This window comes from Zonotrichia leucophrys, chromosome 26, assembly GCF_028769735.1.
Source record: "Zonotrichia leucophrys gambelii isolate GWCS_2022_RI chromosome 26, RI_Zleu_2.0, whole genome shotgun sequence".
NCBI classification, from domain to species: domain Eukaryota; kingdom Metazoa; phylum Chordata; class Aves; order Passeriformes; family Passerellidae; genus Zonotrichia; species Zonotrichia leucophrys.
Window position 1 is genome coordinate 3,124,960 of NC_088195.1, and position 17,606 is coordinate 3,142,565.

General features: G+C 54.9%; 2 protein-coding genes across 2 annotated transcripts in view; one reads left to right on the forward strand and one right to left on the reverse strand.

The window, feature by feature from the left end:
• The window catches only part of CNTN2 (contactin 2), a 31,599-nt gene that overhangs the window by 4,324 nt on the left and 9,669 nt on the right, over positions 1-17,606 (forward strand). Inside the window, exons 2-8 of the mRNA XM_064733279.1 lie at positions 7,061-7,164; positions 13,022-13,166; positions 14,035-14,210; positions 14,471-14,566; positions 14,961-15,170; positions 15,765-15,864; positions 16,076-16,251. Coding sequence (XP_064589349.1) covers positions 7,110-7,164; positions 13,022-13,166; positions 14,035-14,210; positions 14,471-14,566; positions 14,961-15,170; positions 15,765-15,864; positions 16,076-16,251 — 958 coding nt within the window. The 5' untranslated portion in view covers positions 7,061-7,109. The remainder of the gene's footprint in view (positions 1-7,060; positions 7,165-13,021; positions 13,167-14,034; positions 14,211-14,470; positions 14,567-14,960; positions 15,171-15,764; positions 15,865-16,075; positions 16,252-17,606) is intronic.
• The window catches only part of RBBP5 (RB binding protein 5, histone lysine methyltransferase complex subunit), a 54,814-nt gene continuing 49,847 nt past the window's right edge, over positions 12,640-17,606 (reverse strand). Inside the window, exon 12 of the mRNA XM_064733285.1 lies at positions 12,640-12,955. Within this exon, the coding sequence (XP_064589355.1) occupies positions 12,948-12,955 (8 nt within the window). The 3' untranslated portion in view covers positions 12,640-12,947. The remainder of the gene's footprint in view (positions 12,956-17,606) is intronic.

A 17,606-nucleotide genomic window follows, 5' to 3' on the forward strand; every position in this document is an offset into this window, starting at 1 on the left:
CCCAGAATTCCTGCAGGACATGGAGCCACCGACAAATCCGACCCAAAAAAGCTCTGGGAAGGGCTGAATGCAGAGTTTTCCTCTCGATCCATCCCCGATTTCCAGGAGGACAAACCCGTGACAATGGAGCCGTTTGTCCGTCCCCAGCCACGCTGTGCCGGGACGGACACGATGTCCCCAACCTTGGGAAGGTTCTGAGAGTCAGAATCCAGGGGACATCACACGCCTGTCCTTTCCTTTGTATCCCCTGAATAAAAGAGGCACAGGAGGAATTGTGGCCGGAGCGATCCCTCCCCGGGGAATGCTGCGGCAGAAGGAGCTGCCCCACTTAATCCCAAATGCTCCTCTGGTGGCTGAGAGCAGGGGATGGAATTACACTGATTTATCCCGGTAATGGATAGCGCTGAACGCGGCGTCTCCTGCCAAAATCCACCCCTGACCTTCCCAAAATCCCACTGGAATCGTCCTCCAGAGGATGCAGCTCTGCAGTCAGAGCTGGGGGTGCTGTTCCAGGCTGTTCCCCCTCTCCAAATCTCCCTGAGCTCCCTGAATCCGCCTCCCTGATCAAGGATTGCTCCCAGTTCTGGAGGGAAGGGATCCTGTGGAGCTCTGCATCCCAAAGGGAAGGGATCCTGTGGAGCTCTGCATCCCAAAGGGAAGGGATCCTGTGGAGCTCTCCATCCTGGAGGGAAGGGATCCTGTGGAGCTCTGCACCCCAAAGGGAAGGGATCCTGTGGAGCTCTCCATCCCAAAGGGAAGGGATCCTGTGGAGCTCTGCACCCCAAAGGGAAGGGATCCTGTGGAGCTCTCCATCCTGGAGGGAAGGGATCCTGTGGAGCTCTCCATCCCAAAGGGAAGGGATCCTGTGGAGCTCTTTATCCCAAAGGGAAGGGATCCTGTGGAGCTCTCCATCCCAAAGGGAAGGGATCCTGTGGAGCTCTCCACCCCAAAGGGAAGGGATCCTGTGGAGCTCTCCATCCCAAAGGGAAGGGATCCTGTGGAGCTCTGCATCCCAAAGGGAAGGGATCCTGTGGAGCTCTGCATCCCAAAGGGAAGGGATCCTGTGGAGATCTCCATCCCAAAGGGAAGGGATCCTGTGGAGCTCTCCATCCCAAAGGGAAGGGATCCTGTGGAGCTCTCCACCCCAAAGGGAAGGGATCCTGTGGAGCTCTGCATCCCAAAGGGAAGGGATCATGTGGAGATCTCCATCCCAGAGAGAAGGGATCCTGTGGAGCTCTCCATCCCAAAGGGAAGGGATCCTGTGGAGCTCTCCATCCCAAAGGGAGGGGATCCTGTGGAGCTCTTCATCCCAAAGGGAAGGGATCCTGTGGAGCTCTCCACCCCAAAGGGAAGGGATCCTGTGGAGCTCTTTATCCCAAAGGGAAGGGATCCTGTGGAGCTCTGCATCCCAAAGGGAAGGGATCCTGTGGAGCTCTCCATCCTGGAGGGAAGGGATCCTGTGGAGCTCTGCATCCCAAAGGGAAGGGATCCTGTGGAGATCTCCATCCCAAAGGGAAGGGATCCTGTGGAGCTCTGCATCCCAAAGGGAAGGGATCCTGTGGAGCTCTCCATCCCAAAGGGAAGGGATCCTGTGGAGCGCTCCACCCCAAAGGGAAGGGATCCTGTGGAGCTCTTTATCCCAAAGGGAAGGGATCCTGTGGAGCTCTGCATCCCAAAGGGAAGGGATCCTGTGGAGCTCTCCATCCCAAAGGGAAGGGATCCTGTGGAGCTCTGCATCCTGGAGGGAAGGAATGCTGTGGAGCTCTTCATCCCAAAAGGAAGGGATGCTGTGGAGCTCTCCATCCCAAAGGGAAGGGATCCTGTGGAGCTCATCATCTTGCCCCATTCCCAAAGGGAAGGGATCATGTGGAGATCTCCATCCTGCCCCATTCCCAGAGGGATCCTGTGGAGCTCTCCATCCCAGAGAGAAGGGATCATGTGGAGATCTCCATCCATTCTGGCTCTGGAGGGAGGGGATCATGTGCAGCTCTCCATCCTGCCCCATCCCAAAGGGAAGGGATCCTTTGGAGTTCTCCATCCTGCCCCATTCCCAGAGGGATCCTGTGGAGATCTCCATCCCTCCCAGCTCCCAGTAGGAAGGGACCATGTGGAGCTCTCCATTCCCAAAGGGAAGGGATCACATGGAGCTCTCCATCGCTCCCGGAGGTATCGGTGACAGCCTCCATTAGCGGCGGTGACAGATCCCCTCTCAGGACACCAGCAGGCTCTCGGGTGTCTGTCAAAATACCCCGGGAACAGGGGAAAAAACTGCTCCCTGTGGCCCTTCCCTAATGAGGGATGAGAGCAGGGCTCAATGTCCAGTGCAGAGCGTTCCTGAGCTTTGGAGGAGCTGGGGGTCGGATCCAGGACCAGGAGCTGGAATTTGGATCCAGGATCAGGAGCTGGGGTCAGAACCTGAATCAGGAGCCGAGGGTCAGATTCAGTATCAGAAGCTGGAGGTTGGATCCAGGATCAGGAGCTCAGGATCAGATCCAGGATCCACAGCTCGGTGTTGGATCCAGGATCCACAGCTCGGTGTTGGATCCAGGACCAGGAGCTCGGGGTCAGATAAATCCAGGGGATGTCAGAGAAATTCTCTCAACTTTGGAGCTGCCCCAAGGAGCCCGAACCTCCAGGAGGGAGGATGGGTCCAAGCCCAACCTCCTCCCACTGCCTCCTCCTTGTGGAAGGGATTTCAGGTGCCAGGGAGTGGGTTTAGACGGGATATCGGGAGGAATAGACGGGAAGAGTGGGTTTAGACGGAATATTGGGCTGTGAGGGTGGTGAGGGATGGAATTCCCAGAGAAGCTGTGGCTGCTCCATCCCTGGAAATGCCAAGGCCGGGTTGGAGCCACCTGGGATGGTGGAAGATGTCATGGGCAGGGATGGGGAGGAATTTAAGGTCCCTTCCCACCCAAACCAGTCTGGAATTCCACGAAAATAACAAAATTCAGCTTTCCCTCTCTCTTTCCTGTTTGTTTTCGAAGTGTGGGAGGGAGAGGGGGAACAAAGAGAGCAGAGCTGCAGCTGGAGCCCTCCTGGGCAGCTCCCGGGGCTCAGCAGAGGATTCAGGCTCGAAAAACGGGGCTGGAGCAAAAACTCCCTGAGTTTGATTTGCAGCCGCTGGTGCAGGAACAGCTCCCGCCTCTCCCAAAGCCTCTCCCAAGCCCCGGGGCGAGGGAACTGCGGAGATTTGGAAAAGTCAACTCATTAATTAGCGCAGGGCTGGCATCTCCCGGCTCAAAGCTGCCCCTTGTCCCCAGGGCGGAGGGACAGGCCGGGGGAACAAAGGGACAGTGTTGGCCGCCGGGCCGTGGGCTCGGGACGCTGTTTGGGGCAGGATCCTCGGTGACATCAAGTGACTCCATGTGACCGAGGCGCTCCAGGGCTGCTGGAACCAGCGGCTGCTGCGTGGGAGCGGCTCCGGCCCCGCTGGGCACTGTCCCCAAATTCCCTGTCCCTGTCACAGCTCGGGGCTCTCCCACCTGGAGCTGCCGCCTCCCTCCGGCAGCGGCTCCTCCCTCCCGGCCAGGGGGATAAAGGAGCTCCAGCTCTATTTTGGGGCTGTCAGGGAACAAAATCCCAGCAGGGCTGAGGGCGGCTGTCACCTCTCTGTCCTCTCCTGCCTGTCCCCTTTGTCCGCTCCTGTCCGTTCCCTCTCTGTCCCTTCCTGCTAATACCCTCTGTCCCCTCCATCCCCTCTCTGTCCCTTCCTGCCTGTCCCCTCTCTGCCCCTTCTCTGTCCCCTCTTTGTCCCTTCATGCCAGTTTTCTCTGTCTCCTCTCTGTCTCCTCCTGCCTGTCCCCTCTGTCCCTTCCTATCAGTTCCCTCTGTCCCTCTCTGTCCTCTCCTGCCTGTCCCCTTTGTCCCCTCTCTGTCTCCTCTCCGTCCCACCCCATCAGTCCCCTCCGTCCCCTCTCTGTTGCCCCTCTTGTCCCCTTTCTGTCCCCTCCTGTCAATCCTCCCTCTCCCCTCCTACCTGTCCCTCTCTGTCCCCTCTCTCTCCCCTCCTACCTGTCCCTCTCTGTCCCCTCTCTGTCCCCTCCTGCCAGTCCCCACTGTCCCCCCTCTGTCCCTCTCTGTTCCCCTTCTTGTCCCCTTTCTGTCCCCTCTTGTCAATCCCCTTTGTCCCCTCTCTGTCCCTCTCTGTCCCCTCCCTGTCCCCTCTCTGTCCCCTGCCTGGCTCTTCGTGCTGGGCCCTGCTCAGGGCACTGGGATCCAACCCTCGAACACAGACAAGAAAAACCCCCAGGATTTGGGGATGGCCTTTGGGATGGACTTCGGGATAGATTTTGGGTTTTGGGTTGGATTTTTGGTTTTTTGGGATGGATTTCAGGATAGATTTCAGGATGAATTTCGGGATGGATTTTGGGATGGATTGATTTCAGGATGGATTTTGGGATGCTGGCAGCAAACCCTTCTCTCCGGCCGAGGACACAAAGAGCCCGGCTGGTTCCTGCAGCCCGAGCCGGGCTCCGCTGTTTGCTCAGGTGCCGCTGGTAATGAGGGGGGGTTGGGAAGGGGCCGAGCATCCCGGGGGATGCGCTAATCCCTGCTCCGGGGGCTGGGGGCGGACAGATGGGCAGGGACGGCAGCGCAGGCAGCACCAGCTGGAGCAGGGGGATGAGCAGCAGGAGCGGCCCGGGAGCTCCTGGCAGCATCTTCGGCTCCTTGCGGGGCGTTCTGGGGAGGGCAGCGGGAAATGAGGCCCTGCCGGGCTCCGGGAGAGCTCCGTGAGCCGTTTCCAAAGGGTTTGTTAACAAAGAGGGAGGAAACAGCCCCAAATCCCGGCTGGAGATCCGGGGGAAGCGGCGCCGCTCCCACAGAGGGCTCGGGGCTGCACAAAGAGCTCAGGGTTTGGTTGGGGGGTGATTTTTGGGAATCTTTTGGGATCACAGGAGGCTGTGAAAGAGACTGGGAAGGCCATCAGGAGACGCCCTGGCAGTTAAAAAGTTTAAATTAACGATTCCTTTGTCACAGAATTCCCAAATCCTGGAGTGATTTGGGTTGGGAGGGACCTTAAAGCCCACCCAGTGTCACCCCTGTCATGACCTTCCACTATCCCAGGCTGCTCCAAACCCTGTCCAACCTGGCCTGGGACAATTCCAGGGATGGAGAATCCATCCCATCCATCCCATCCATCCCATCCATCCCATCCATCCCATCCATCCCATCCAGGGATGGATGCCCTTTGCCAGGGCATCCCAGCCCTCACCAGCCAAGAATTCCTTCCCATTGTCTTCATTATTTTCACAAAACCCCAAATTATTCCCCCAAATTATTCCCCCAGATTAATCATTATTTTCACAAAACCCCCAAATTATCCCTCCCTTCTCACTCCCCACCAATATCCCCCGTGCTTCTGCCTTGGTGTTTTCCATCAGAAACGCTTGGAAATGAGAGTTTATGGAGGAGGGGAGAAGAATGAGAAATAGCAAAGGAGGAGGGACAACAATTCCGCTCTCTGATTGTCCCCTCCCATGGGGACAAAAAGAGCTCCTTCAGCAGCTCCCGCTGCTCCGGGCACCGCTGGAACTCTGCCCTGGAGTGAGTCTCACTTGGGCTGGCGGCCAGCGGGGAGGCACAGCTGGACTGCGGAGCCTCTGCAACAGCAGCCCCATGGAATATCTGGGGCTGGACGGGTCCTCTTGACTCTGGAATTGAAGCCCCGTGGAATATTTGGGGCTGGAAGGGTCCTGTTGACTCTAGAATTACAGTTCCATGGAATATCTGGGGCTGGAAGGGTCCTGTTGACCCCAGACCCTTTGGAATTGCAGTTCCATGGAATATCTGAGGTTGGAAGGGCTCCACTGACCCCAGAGCTTCTGGAGCAGCAGTTCCATGGAATATGTGAGGCTGGAAGGGTCCTGTTGACTTTGCAATTGCAGTTCCATGGAATATTTGGGGCTGGAAGGGTCCTGTTGACTCTGGAATTGCAGTTCCATGGAATATCTGAGGTTGGAAGGGCCCCACTGACCCCAGAGCTTCTGGAATTGCATCCCCATGGAATATCTGGGGCTGGAAGGGCTCTGCTGACTTTGCAATTGCAGTTCCATGGAATATTTGGGGTTGGAAGTGCCCTACTAACCCCAGAGGCTCTGGAATTGCAGTTCCATGGAATATGTGGGGCTGGAAGGGTCCTGTTGACTTTGGAATTGCAGCCCCATGGAATATTTTGGGTTGGAAGAGTCCTGCTGACCCCAGAGCCTCTGGAATTGCAGCTCCATTGAATATCTGGGGCTGGAAGGGTCCTGTTGACTATGGAATTGCAGCCCCATGGAATATCTGAGGTTGGAAGGGCCCCACTGACCCCAGAGCCTCTGGAATTGCAGTCCCATGGAATATCTGGGGCTGGACCCAGAGCCTCTGGAATTGCAGCTCCATTGAATATCTGGGGCTGGAAGGGTCCTGTTGACTCTGGAATTGCAGTTCCATGGAATATCTGAGGTTGGAAGGGTCCTGCTGACTTTGCAATTGCATCCCCATTGAATATTTGGGGCTGGAAGGGTCCTGCTGACCCCAGAGCCTCTGGAATTCCAGTTCCATAGAATATTTGGGGCTGGAAGGGCCCTGCTGACTCTGGAATTGCAGTTCCATGGAATATCTGAGGTTGGAAGGGCCCCATTGATCCCAGAGCCTCTGGAATTGCAATCCCATGGAATATCTGGGGCTGGAAGGGCTCTGCTGACCCCAGAGCCTCTGGAATCACAGCCCCATGGAATATTTGGGGCTGGAAGGGCTCTGCCGAACCCAGAACCTCTGGAATTGCATTTCCATGGAATATCTGGAGTTGGAAGGGCTCTGCTGACCCCAGAGCCTCTGGGATCACAGCCCCATGGAATATTTGGGGCTGGAAGGGCCCTGATGACTCTGGAATTGCAGTTCCATGGAATATTTGGGGCTGGAAGGGCTCTGCTGACCCCAGAGCTTCTGGAATTGCATTTCCATGGAATATCTGGGGCTGGAAGGGCCCTGCTGACCCCAGAGCCTCTGGAATCACAGCCCCATGGAATATTTGGGGCTGGAAGGGCCCCTCTGACCCCGCTGTGTGTCCCCCCAGGGCCGCCGTCCCCACGCGCCCGTAGAGGCTCCGCAGGACCCGGCGCAGGATGGGAGGCACCGCTGGGCTCATCCACACCTCCCTGGCCGTCGGCACCTTCCTGGGTAAGAGATTCCCGTGGGAGGGGCTGGAGGAGGCGGGAAAATCCCTCGGGATCCACCGGGAACCTCCTGCCCGTGGGATGGAACCTCCTGCCCGTGGGATGCGGGCGCTGCCGGATCCCAAATCCCCGCGCGGTTTGGGGTGGGCTGTTCCCATGTCTCTGCTATTCCCAATATCCCTCCGGGCCAGGATTGTTGGATAAAATCCCCCCTTTCTAAACCCAAATTTAAGGAGGTGCAGGAGGAATTTCCTGCATTCATTTCCCTCATTCATGGGGAGTGGGATTCATTCCACTCCCCATCCCACTTTTCCAGGGATTCTTGCTGGCCGTACCCTGGAAAGATTCCCCCTCATTGGCTCATTTCTGGATGCCAGGGAGGATTTCTGGATCTCGGGGAGAAATTCCAGATCTCAGGGGCATTTCTGGGTTTTAGGGATCAATTCCAGATCTCAGGGATGTTTCTGGGTTTCAGGGATCAATTCCAGATCTCAGGGACGTTTCTGGGTTTCAGGGATCATTTCCAGATCTCAAGGACTGTTTCTTGATCTCAAGGAGAATTTCTGGGCGTCAGGCAGAAATTCCGGATCGTTGGGACCATTTCCAGATCTCGGGGAGAAATTCCAGATCTCAGGGACATTTTTGCATGTCAGGGACCATTTCTGGATTTTGGGGACCATTTCCAGACCTCAGGGCCCACACCTGGGTCTCAGGGAGATGGAAGAGATCTCAATGACCATTTCTGGATTTTGAGGATGATTTCTGGATTTTGGGGACCATTTCCAGACCTCAGGGCCTCCCCCTGGATTTTGGGGATGATTTCTGGATTTTAGGGACCATTTCCAGACCTCAGGGCCTCCCCCTGGATTTTGGGGATGATTTCTGGATTTTAGGGACCATTTCCAGACCTCAGGGACCATCCCTGGATTTCAAGGACCATTTCTGGATTTTTGGGGATGATTTCTGGATTTTGGGGACCATTTCCAGACCTCAGGGCCTCCCCCTGGATTTTGGGGATGATTTCTGGATTTTAGGGACCATTTCCAGACCCCAGGGCCCATCCCTGGATTTCAAGGACCATTTCTGGATTTTGGGGATGATTTCTGGATTTTGGGGACCATTTCCAGACCTCAGGACCTCCCCCTGGATTTTGAGGATGATTTCTGGATTTTGGGGACCGTTTCCAGACCTCAGGGACCATCCCTGGATTTCAAGGACAATTTCTGGAATTTGGGGATGATTTCTGGATTTTGGGGACCATTTCCAGACCTCAGGGACCATCCCTGGATTTCAAGGACCATTTCTGGATTTTGGGGATGATTTCTGGATTTTGGGGACCATTTCCAGACCTCAGGCCCTCCCCCTGGATTTTGGGGATGATTTCTGGATTTTGGGGACCATTTCCAGACCTCAGGGACCATCCCTGGATTTCAAGGACCATTTCTGGATTTTGGGGATGATTTCTGGATTTTGGGGACCATTTCCAGACCTCAGGGACCATCCCTGGATTTTGGGGATGATTTCTGGATTTCAGGGACAATTTCCAGAGCCCAGGGCCCATCCCTGGCTCTCGGGAAGGCTCAGGCTGCTCCCTGCAGGTCCCTTTTCCGCAGGGAGACATTTCCTCTCCAGCTGAGCCTGGCTAATGTCCTCCAGCCCATCCATCAGCCCGGGCAGAGCCTGCTGGCCCATCCTCATAAATATCTAATTACCTTTTAATGTTCTTTGCATCCCTGAGGAGGCCCAGGCAGGGGGAGCTGCCCTGGATCCACGGGCAATTATCCCGCTTGGAAATTATCCTGACCCCAGAGCTGGACTTGGGGTCTCTCAAAAACCACCTGAATTCAGGCAAAAACCCCAAAAATCGCACCCTGGGAAGCCTGGGAGGGTGATTTTCACTGAGATTTGGCTGGTGGTGCCATGGAGATCTGAGGGGGAAATCCTGGGAATATGAGGATGGATTGGGACAAAAGGATGGAAGTGATGGATGAAGCTCAGGGAAATATGGAGTGGGAAAAGAGCCAAAATGTCCAGGTCTGGAGGGAGATTTAAATATTTAAAGCTTCTGAAGTGCACAGAGACCACTCTAAAATCCCAAACTTTCCCCAGCCTTTGTTCAGTTGGGAAAACCTCTGGAAAATCTGGGAATGCAAGGCCTGACCCTTTGTTCCTCAGAAAGCTGCTCGTTAAAAAACAACCCAAAATAAAGCCTGGGTTCCTCAGAGAGCTGATCCTCAAAAAAGCCCAAATCCAGTTGGATTCTGGGCATAAAACTCCTGAAAAACCAATTTGTTGCCCAGCTCCCTGCTGTGATCCAGGGCTGTGCTGTGGATGTCCTCAGAAAAAGGAATTCAGCTTGGAAAATGTTCCACCGAGGAAATTCATCATTTCCTGGGCTCAGCACAAAGTGCAGCCTCCTGCACACCTGGGCTTTCAGCAAATTCCTAAAAATATCCCAAAAAATATCCCAAAAGGGAGACTTTGGAGTCACCTCCCTGCAGCTGCGTCTCCAAATTCTTCATTTTCAGGTGTTCTGCTTTCACCTGTTTCTCACGATTTTGGGGTTAATTATTATTTTCCCTGATACTGAAGGTTATTCCTGAGGCATGGTGGGGTTTTTCCTGTCGTTCCAGCTCTCCCAGCTGGATGGAACATGGAAAATTCCCAGCTGGTCACTCCTTCTGAAATTCAGCTTAAAATCCTTTTTTTGTGTGTGTCTTCTCCCTATTTTCCAATGCCAGAGCTCCAGGACAGATCCTGCATTAGCAACATTAAAAATTGGGAATTCTGTGGTGAATGAAAAAAAAAAAAGGAGGAATTCTGGGCAGAATGGGCCCAGATCAGTCTCAGAACTCCTGGGATTTATCAGTTCTTAATTTTAACCTCATCCACTCCTCGTAACTGTTTAATTACTGCCTTAATCAACCCCTGGTTTGTTTAATGAGCGAAATCCAAGCGTTTCACCCCCAGCACCTTGGAATTGTGGATTAAAATTCACCTGAACCCCTGGCATCGATTCCAAGTGGGAAAATCGATGCCTGGCACTGGCAGCCACAACCTTGGCAGGGACAAAGGGACAGAGAGGAGAGCAAGGGACACGGGCTCCAGGTGGGATCAGGAGGGAGGATGAGCCTGATTTGGCTTGATTGGAATAAAAAAATCCCACGGGAAAGGGGCAGGAAGGGGAGTGGTACCAATAGATATTTTATTTGTTAAATAAATAGAAATTATTTACCTTATGCTCCCTAATTAATCTCAAAATTAAAGCTGCTCAGCCTGGATCCCGCCACCGCCATCTATCAGAGCACAATTAACTCATCTATCAGCACTCAATTAATTCTTTCTCATTAATTCCCCATTAACTCGTTATTGTTTCCCCCTCAGTCAGCAGAGTTTATTCCAGCCGGGACTCCCTCAGCACTGACCCAAACGGGAGAGGATCTCCAGCTTTTCTTTTAGGACAGGAACCATCCTAGATGGAGAGGGGAACCAACCCCAAACCCGCTGCTTTTCCTCAATTCCGAACAACCCCAAACCCGCTGCTTTTCCTCAATTCCAAACAACCCCAAACCCGCTGCTTTTCCACAATTCCAAACAACCCCAAACCCGCTGCTTTTCCTTAATTCCAAACAACCCCAAACCCACTGCTTTTCCTCAGTTCCAAGCAACCCCAAACCCGCTGCTTTTCCACAATTCCAAAGAATCCCATCTCGGCGCCTCTCCCTGTGGGGACCATCCCGCGGGCACATCCTTGCGGAGCCGGGATAATTGCCTGGAGCAGGGACACGGGGAGCAGCTGCTCCCAGCCCGGAGCCAATTAGCAGAGCTCCCATCCCATCCCAGCCCTTCCCAGCCCTTCCCAGCCTCCTCCCGGAGCAGCCGGAACGCGAGGCGAGCCCCGGGAGCTGCGGGTCAAGGGCTGCTCCCGCTGATCCCAGCCCGTTCCCGGCTGGAAGTGACTCTTCCATCAAACATCCCGGGGATGGCTTCATTGAGGAGCGGCCCCGCTGAGCAAGGGGGGGAAGGAGACAGATTGGCCTTGGCACAGCGGGTTGGAGACGCTCATTAATTCAATTACAGAGCAGGGAAGGATCCCGGAGCTGGGGAAGCAGCTCGGGGCTTATCAGTGCTGGTGGCTCCTTCCCTGATAAGGGCCAGGCGTCTCCAGGGGGACAGGGACAGCGAGGACAGACGTGCTGGCAATTATCCCACCGGCTGTTCCTGCAAGAAGGAGATTTCCAGGCGGGTTCTGCCTGGCTCTGGCTCACAGTGTCCCTTCCACGGAGCGCCCTGGGCTCTGGGAGCTGTCCCAGCCCATGGCACGGGTGGAACGGGATGAGCTTGAAGGTTTTTCCCACCCAAACCAGTCTGGGGTTCTGGGATTGCCCTGTGTGGATGGAATGGGATGAGCTTGAAGGTTTTTCCCACCCAAACCAGTCTGGGGTTCTGGGATTCCCTGTGTGGGTGGAACGGGATGAACTTGAAGGTTTTTCCCACCCAAACCAGTCTGGGGTTCTGGGATTGCCCTGTGTGGGGGGAACAGGACGAGCTTGAAGGTTTTTCCCACCCAAACCAACCTGAGGTTCTGGGATTTCCCTGTGTGGGTGGACGGGATGAGCTTGAAGGTTCTTCCCACCCAAACCAGTCTGGGGTTCTGGGATTGCCCTGTGTGGGTGGACGGGATGAGCTTGAAGGTTTTTCCCACCCAAATCAACCTGGGGTTCTGGGATTGTCCTGTGTGAGTGGACGGGATGAGCTTGAAGATTTTTCCCACCCAACCCAACCTGAGGTTCTGGGATTCCCTGTGTGGGTGGAATGGGATGAACTTGAAGATTTTTCCCACCCAACCCAACCTGAGGTTCTGGGATTGCCCTGTGTGGGTGGAACGGGATGAGCTTGAAGGTTTTTCCCACCCAAACCAGCCTGGGGTTCTGGGATTGCCCTGTATGGGTGGAACGGGATGAGCTTGAAGGTTTTTCCCACCCAAACCAGTCTGGGGTTCTGGGATTGCCCTGTGTGGGTGGACGGGATGAGCTTGAAGGTTTTTCCCACCCAAACCAGTCTGGGGTTCTGGGATTGCCCTGTGTGGGTGGACGGGATGAGCTTGAAGGTTTTTCCCACCCAAACCAGTCTGGGGTTCTGGGATTCCCTGTGTGGGAGGGGATCTGCTGGAATTTGGAATTCTGAGACAGGAAGGCAGCTGGCACTTCCTGCATTGTCCCCAAAGGGTGGCCCAGGTGTGGTGTGGATCAGGCAGGTGGGGCCTTTGTCCCTCTTGTTCCTTCTCAAAACCAGAGACAATTCCGGGTCTGAACACCCCAAAAGCAGCTTCAGGTTCATCCCGGGCATGGAACAGAATGGTTTGTACTGGTTTGTACTGGTGTGTACTGGTTTGCTCTGGTTTCCACACCAGCAACCAACTGGTTTGAGGTGTCAGGAGCTGGTGGAGCTGCAGGGACAGAGGGCACCTGCCAGGTGTGAAGATCCTCATTCTCCCCTCTCCTCCCTCAGCCTGGAGAGGATTTTGGAAGAACGAACCAGGCAAAGTCTGTGCAGGCAGAGGAGGAACCTCAGGGACACGGGGACATTCCCAGCTCCAGCTGTGCTGCTCCAGGAGGTCCCCACTCCTTGCTCCACGTGTCCCCAGGGGTGCTGGTCCCTCTGGAAGGGCGGGAATGCTGCGGGATGCTCGGTGGGGGTGGCAGGCTGTGTCCCCACAGGCCGTGCTGACAGATGGGGTGCGGTTGTCACGTTGCTCCTTCTCTCCTCCTCGCGGCTGGGCACACCCTACAAAACTGAAAAAGAGGATTTTTTTTAGGAAAAGCCAAGCAGAGCTGAGCAGTTTTTCCCCTCTCCCGCAGTTTGGTGCCAAGCCCAGAGTGGGATGAGGAGCTACGGGCCCGTGTTCGAGGAGCAGCCATCCCACACTCTCTTCCCTGAGGGATCGGCAGAAGAAAAGGTGACCCTGGCCTGCCGAGCCCGGGCCAATCCTCCCGCCACCTACAGGTGAGCTCAGGGCTCCCTCTGCACCTGGAATGGGATAGAAACATCCAGAATTCTATAGATGGGAAATTATTGACCTGGGAATGAGATTCCTTGTCCTGTGAAGAGCTGAGGGAGCTGGGGAAGGGTTTGGAGAAACTTGGAAAGGGTTTGGAGAAATCTGAAAAGGGTTTGGAGAGTCCTGAGGGAGGTGGGAAGGGTTTGGAGAGTCTTGAAGGAGCTGGGCAGGGAATGGAGAGTCCTGAGAGAGAATTTTGAGGACTTGAGGGAGCTGGGAAGGGTTTGGAGGGTCCTGAGGGAGCTGGGAAGGGTTTGGAGGGTCCTGAGGGAGCTGGGCAGGGTTTGGAGGGTCCTGAGGGAGCTGGGAAGGGTTTGGAGGGTCCTGAGGGAGCTGGGAAGGGTTTGGAGGGTCCTGAGGGAGCTGGGCAGGGGCTCAGCCCGGAGCAAAGGAGGCCCAGGGGGAATTTCTGGCTCTGCACAACTCCCTGCCAGGAGGGCACAGCCGGGGGGGATTTGGGATCTCATCCCAGGGAACAGGGACAGGAGGAGAGGGAACGGCCTCAGGCTGGGCTGGGGAGGCTCAGGTTGGACAGCAGCAGGAATTTCCTCATGGAAAGGGCTGGAAGGGGCTGCCCAGGGGGGTTTGGAGCGCCCATCCCTGGAGGTGGCACTGAGTGCTCAGGGTGGGGATCGGGCACAGCTGGGACTCGATGATCCCACAGGGATTTTCCACCCTCAACAACCCCACAATTCTGAGAATTTCCACCCCTCCCAGGGCACAACTCAGATCCAAATCCACCTCCAGCTGGAAATCCACCAGGCTCAGCCCCATGAGCATGGCCATGGGGATTTATCCCATTTTTTCCTGCAGGTGGAAGATGAACGGCACGGAGCTAAAGCTGGAGCCGGATTCCCGCTACAGGCTGGTGGCCGGGGATTTGGTGATCAGCAACCCCGTGAAAGCCAAGGATTCCGGCTCCTACCAGTGCGTGGCATCCAACTCCAGGGGCACCGTGGTGAGCAGGGAGGCCTCGCTCCGCTTTGGCTGTAAGTTTGGCACCGCCAGGTAAATTAAAACCAACCCCAGTTAGGCTGGGCTTAAACAGAGCCTGCCTGGGAAAAGGCTGGAGAGAATCTCTCCAACTCATGGAGAAATCTCCTGGCACTTCCATAGAAATTTGGAGAATCCAGAGATTTATGGACAAAGCCAATGATATTTTTGGATCTCCCACGCGAGGAGGGGCAGAGAAAGCTCAGAGGTTCCTCCAGTTGTATTTTCCTGTCCGGGTTTCACTCTGCCTGTTCAGTTTTGCAGGAATTCTCGGCGGAAGAGCGGGACCCCGTGAAGATCACCGAGGGCTGGGGGGTGATGTTCACCTGCAGCCCCCCGCCCCACTACCCAGGTAAGGGGGACAGCAGAGCACAGGGTTCCCAGATTTTCTGGGAATTCCATGGAAGGAAATTTGGGGTTAATTCAGAGGTTGTAACGCAGCAGAGCAGAGGCAGGACACATTGGTGTGTCCATGCAAGGGCCAATTCCAGCCTGGAATCCCACTGGGTCCATCCCACCTGGGAGGTCACAACAACCAGAGCAGTCGATTCCCTTTTCCAACCTTGGAAAGACCAGTTCCAGCTGGGAATCCCGCTGAGTCCATCCCAACCAGGAGGACACAACAACCAGCACAGTCAATTCTTTTTTCCTCCCATGGAAAGAACGATTCCAGCCTGGAATCCCGCTGGGTCCATCCCACCTGGGAGGACAAACCTGTCCAGTTCATTCCTTTCCTTTCCCCCCAGGTTTATCCTACCGGTGGCTCCTGAACGAGTTCCCCAATTTCATCCCGGCCGACGGGAGACGTTTCATCTCCCAGACCACGGGCAACCTCTACATTGCCAAGACAGAGGCCTCGGACCTGGGCAACTACTCCTGCTTTGCCACGAGCCACATGGACTTCATCACCAAGAGCGTCTTCAGCAAGTTCTCCCGCCTCAGCCTGGCTGCAGAGGGTCAGTGCTCTTGGATTCTCCCAAAAATGCCAATTCTTATGGGAAAAATCTGAATTAACAAACCCCAGCAAAGCATTTGGGGACAGCGCCCAAGTCAGCCTACAACCTCTCTTAAGAGCTTCAAAAATATGGATGGGGCTGGGATGGGAGGGAAGCAGCTCTCTCTCCAAGATTCCCTGTTTCCACTCCATCTGTGGGGTTTCTCTATTTTTAAAGGATAATTCTGGTACAGGGAAAAGGGAATTAAAGAAGAGGAAGACCTGGATGGACATGGATTGGAGCAACCTGGGACAGTGGAAAGTGTCCCTGTCCATGGCATGGGTGGGACTGGATGGCCTTTAAGGACCTTCCAACCCAAACCATTCTAGGATCCTGGGAAATCCAGAATTCTCAGGAATTGTGGAGCCCTGAGATCTTATAAAAGAGATTTTTAGAGACTTCAGCAAGAGCTGTCAGAAAAAAGGAGATGGAACTTCTGTCCCCTCACCCTAACGGGTTGGGAGGTCACCTCATGGGTCCCCCTGCCCTGTGAGACCCCCCGGGTGGCATTTTGGTGTCACCCAGGTCCCCTGAGCGGTGTTTTCCTCGTGGCAGATGCCAGGCAGTTCCCACCCAGCATCAAGGCCAGGTTCCCTGCGGACACCTACGCTCTGACCGGGCAGGTGGTGACCCTGGAGTGCTTCGCCTTTGGGAAGTGAGTGCAGCTCCACGTGGATGGGGATCGGGATGGGGATGGGGATCGGGATGGGATGGGCAGAACTTCCACACCTCCAATGGAAGACCAGAGATGGAGGGAAATGGGAAAAGGGAGGAGCTGGCCAAAGCCAAGGCCCAGTGGGACAGGACCGGGGTGGCCTCGCAGGGACTGAGCTCAGCCTGGATTCACCGGCTCGGCTTTTCCGCAGCCCCGTGCCCCAGATCAAGTGGAGGAAGCTGGATGGGCCACAGTCCTCCAAGTGGATCGGCAGCGAGCCCCTGCTGCAGATCCAGCAGGCTGGATTTGAGGATGAGGGGACGTACGAGTGCGAGGCAGAAAACGCCAAAGGGAGGGACACCCACCAGGGCCGCATCATCATCCACGGTAAGGCATCCAAACTCATCCCTTATCCAAGGGGACACACCCAAACTCATCCCTTATCCAAGGGGACACACCAAACATGTCCCTTATCCAAGGGGACACACCCAAACTCATCCTTTATCCAAGGGGACACACCAAACATGTCCCTTATCCAAGGGGACACACCAAACATGTCCCTTATCCAAGGGGACACACCCAAACTCATCCCTTATCCAAGAGGACACACCCAAATTCATCCCTTATCCAAGAGGACACACCCAAACTCATCCCTTATCCAAGGGGACACACCAAACTCATCCTTTATCCAAGGGGACACACCCAAACTCATCCCTTATCCAAGGGGACACACCAAACATGTCCCTTATCCAAGGGGACACACCCAAACTCATCCCTTATCCAAGGGGACACACCCAAACTCATCCTTTATCCAAGGGGACACACCCAAACTCATCCCTTATCCAAGGGGACACACCCAAACTCATCCCTTATCCAAGGGGACACACCCAAACTCATCCCTTATCCAAGGGGACACACCAAACATGTCCCTTATCCAAGGGGACACACCCAAACTCATCCCTTATCCAAGGGGACACACCCAAACTCATCCCTTATCCAAGGGGACACACCAAACATGTCCCTTATCCAAGGGGACACACCAAACATGTCCCTTATCCAAGGGGACACACCCAAACTCATCCCTTATCCAAGAGGACACATGCAAAAATGTGTCCTTCACCCAGGGAACAGATTAAACGTGTTCTTCATCCAAAGAACACATTAAACACATGTCCTTCACCCAAGGAGCACATCTAAACACGTGTCCTTCACCCAGAGAACACATTTTAACTTCCCAAGGTGCCCCAGGCAATGGTCCAAGGCTTTGGGTCTAAAACCACCCCCTCTAATCCTGCCCCTTCCCAGCCCTAATTAAAGGTGTTGCAAAGCCCCAACCAAGACCTGCAGGGATCAGGGAAACCTTTCCTTGATGGGCACATTTGGGCTGTGGCAAAGAAAGAGAGAGAGAGAGAGAGAGCTCTTAGCAGGCTCTAAAATCACCATAGCAAACATCAGGGAACCAGGGAAGGAAGGAAAGTGCTAAAAATCAAACTTGGCTCGCGCTCAAGATCCTCTCCAAGCCTGAGGAGCTCCCACCAGGGGTAACGCTCCGAGCTGTTGAGCAGATCTAGTCAAATTAAAAAACTTAAGCTGGTTACCTCATCCTGATCCCAGTTTTTCCTGAAGTTCAGGAATGGCCTGAAGCTGAGAGAGGGAAGGTTCAGAGGAGATTTCAGGAAGAAATTCTTTACTGTCAGAGGGTGAGGCCCTGGCACAGGGTGGATGGGGATGGTGGCACAGGG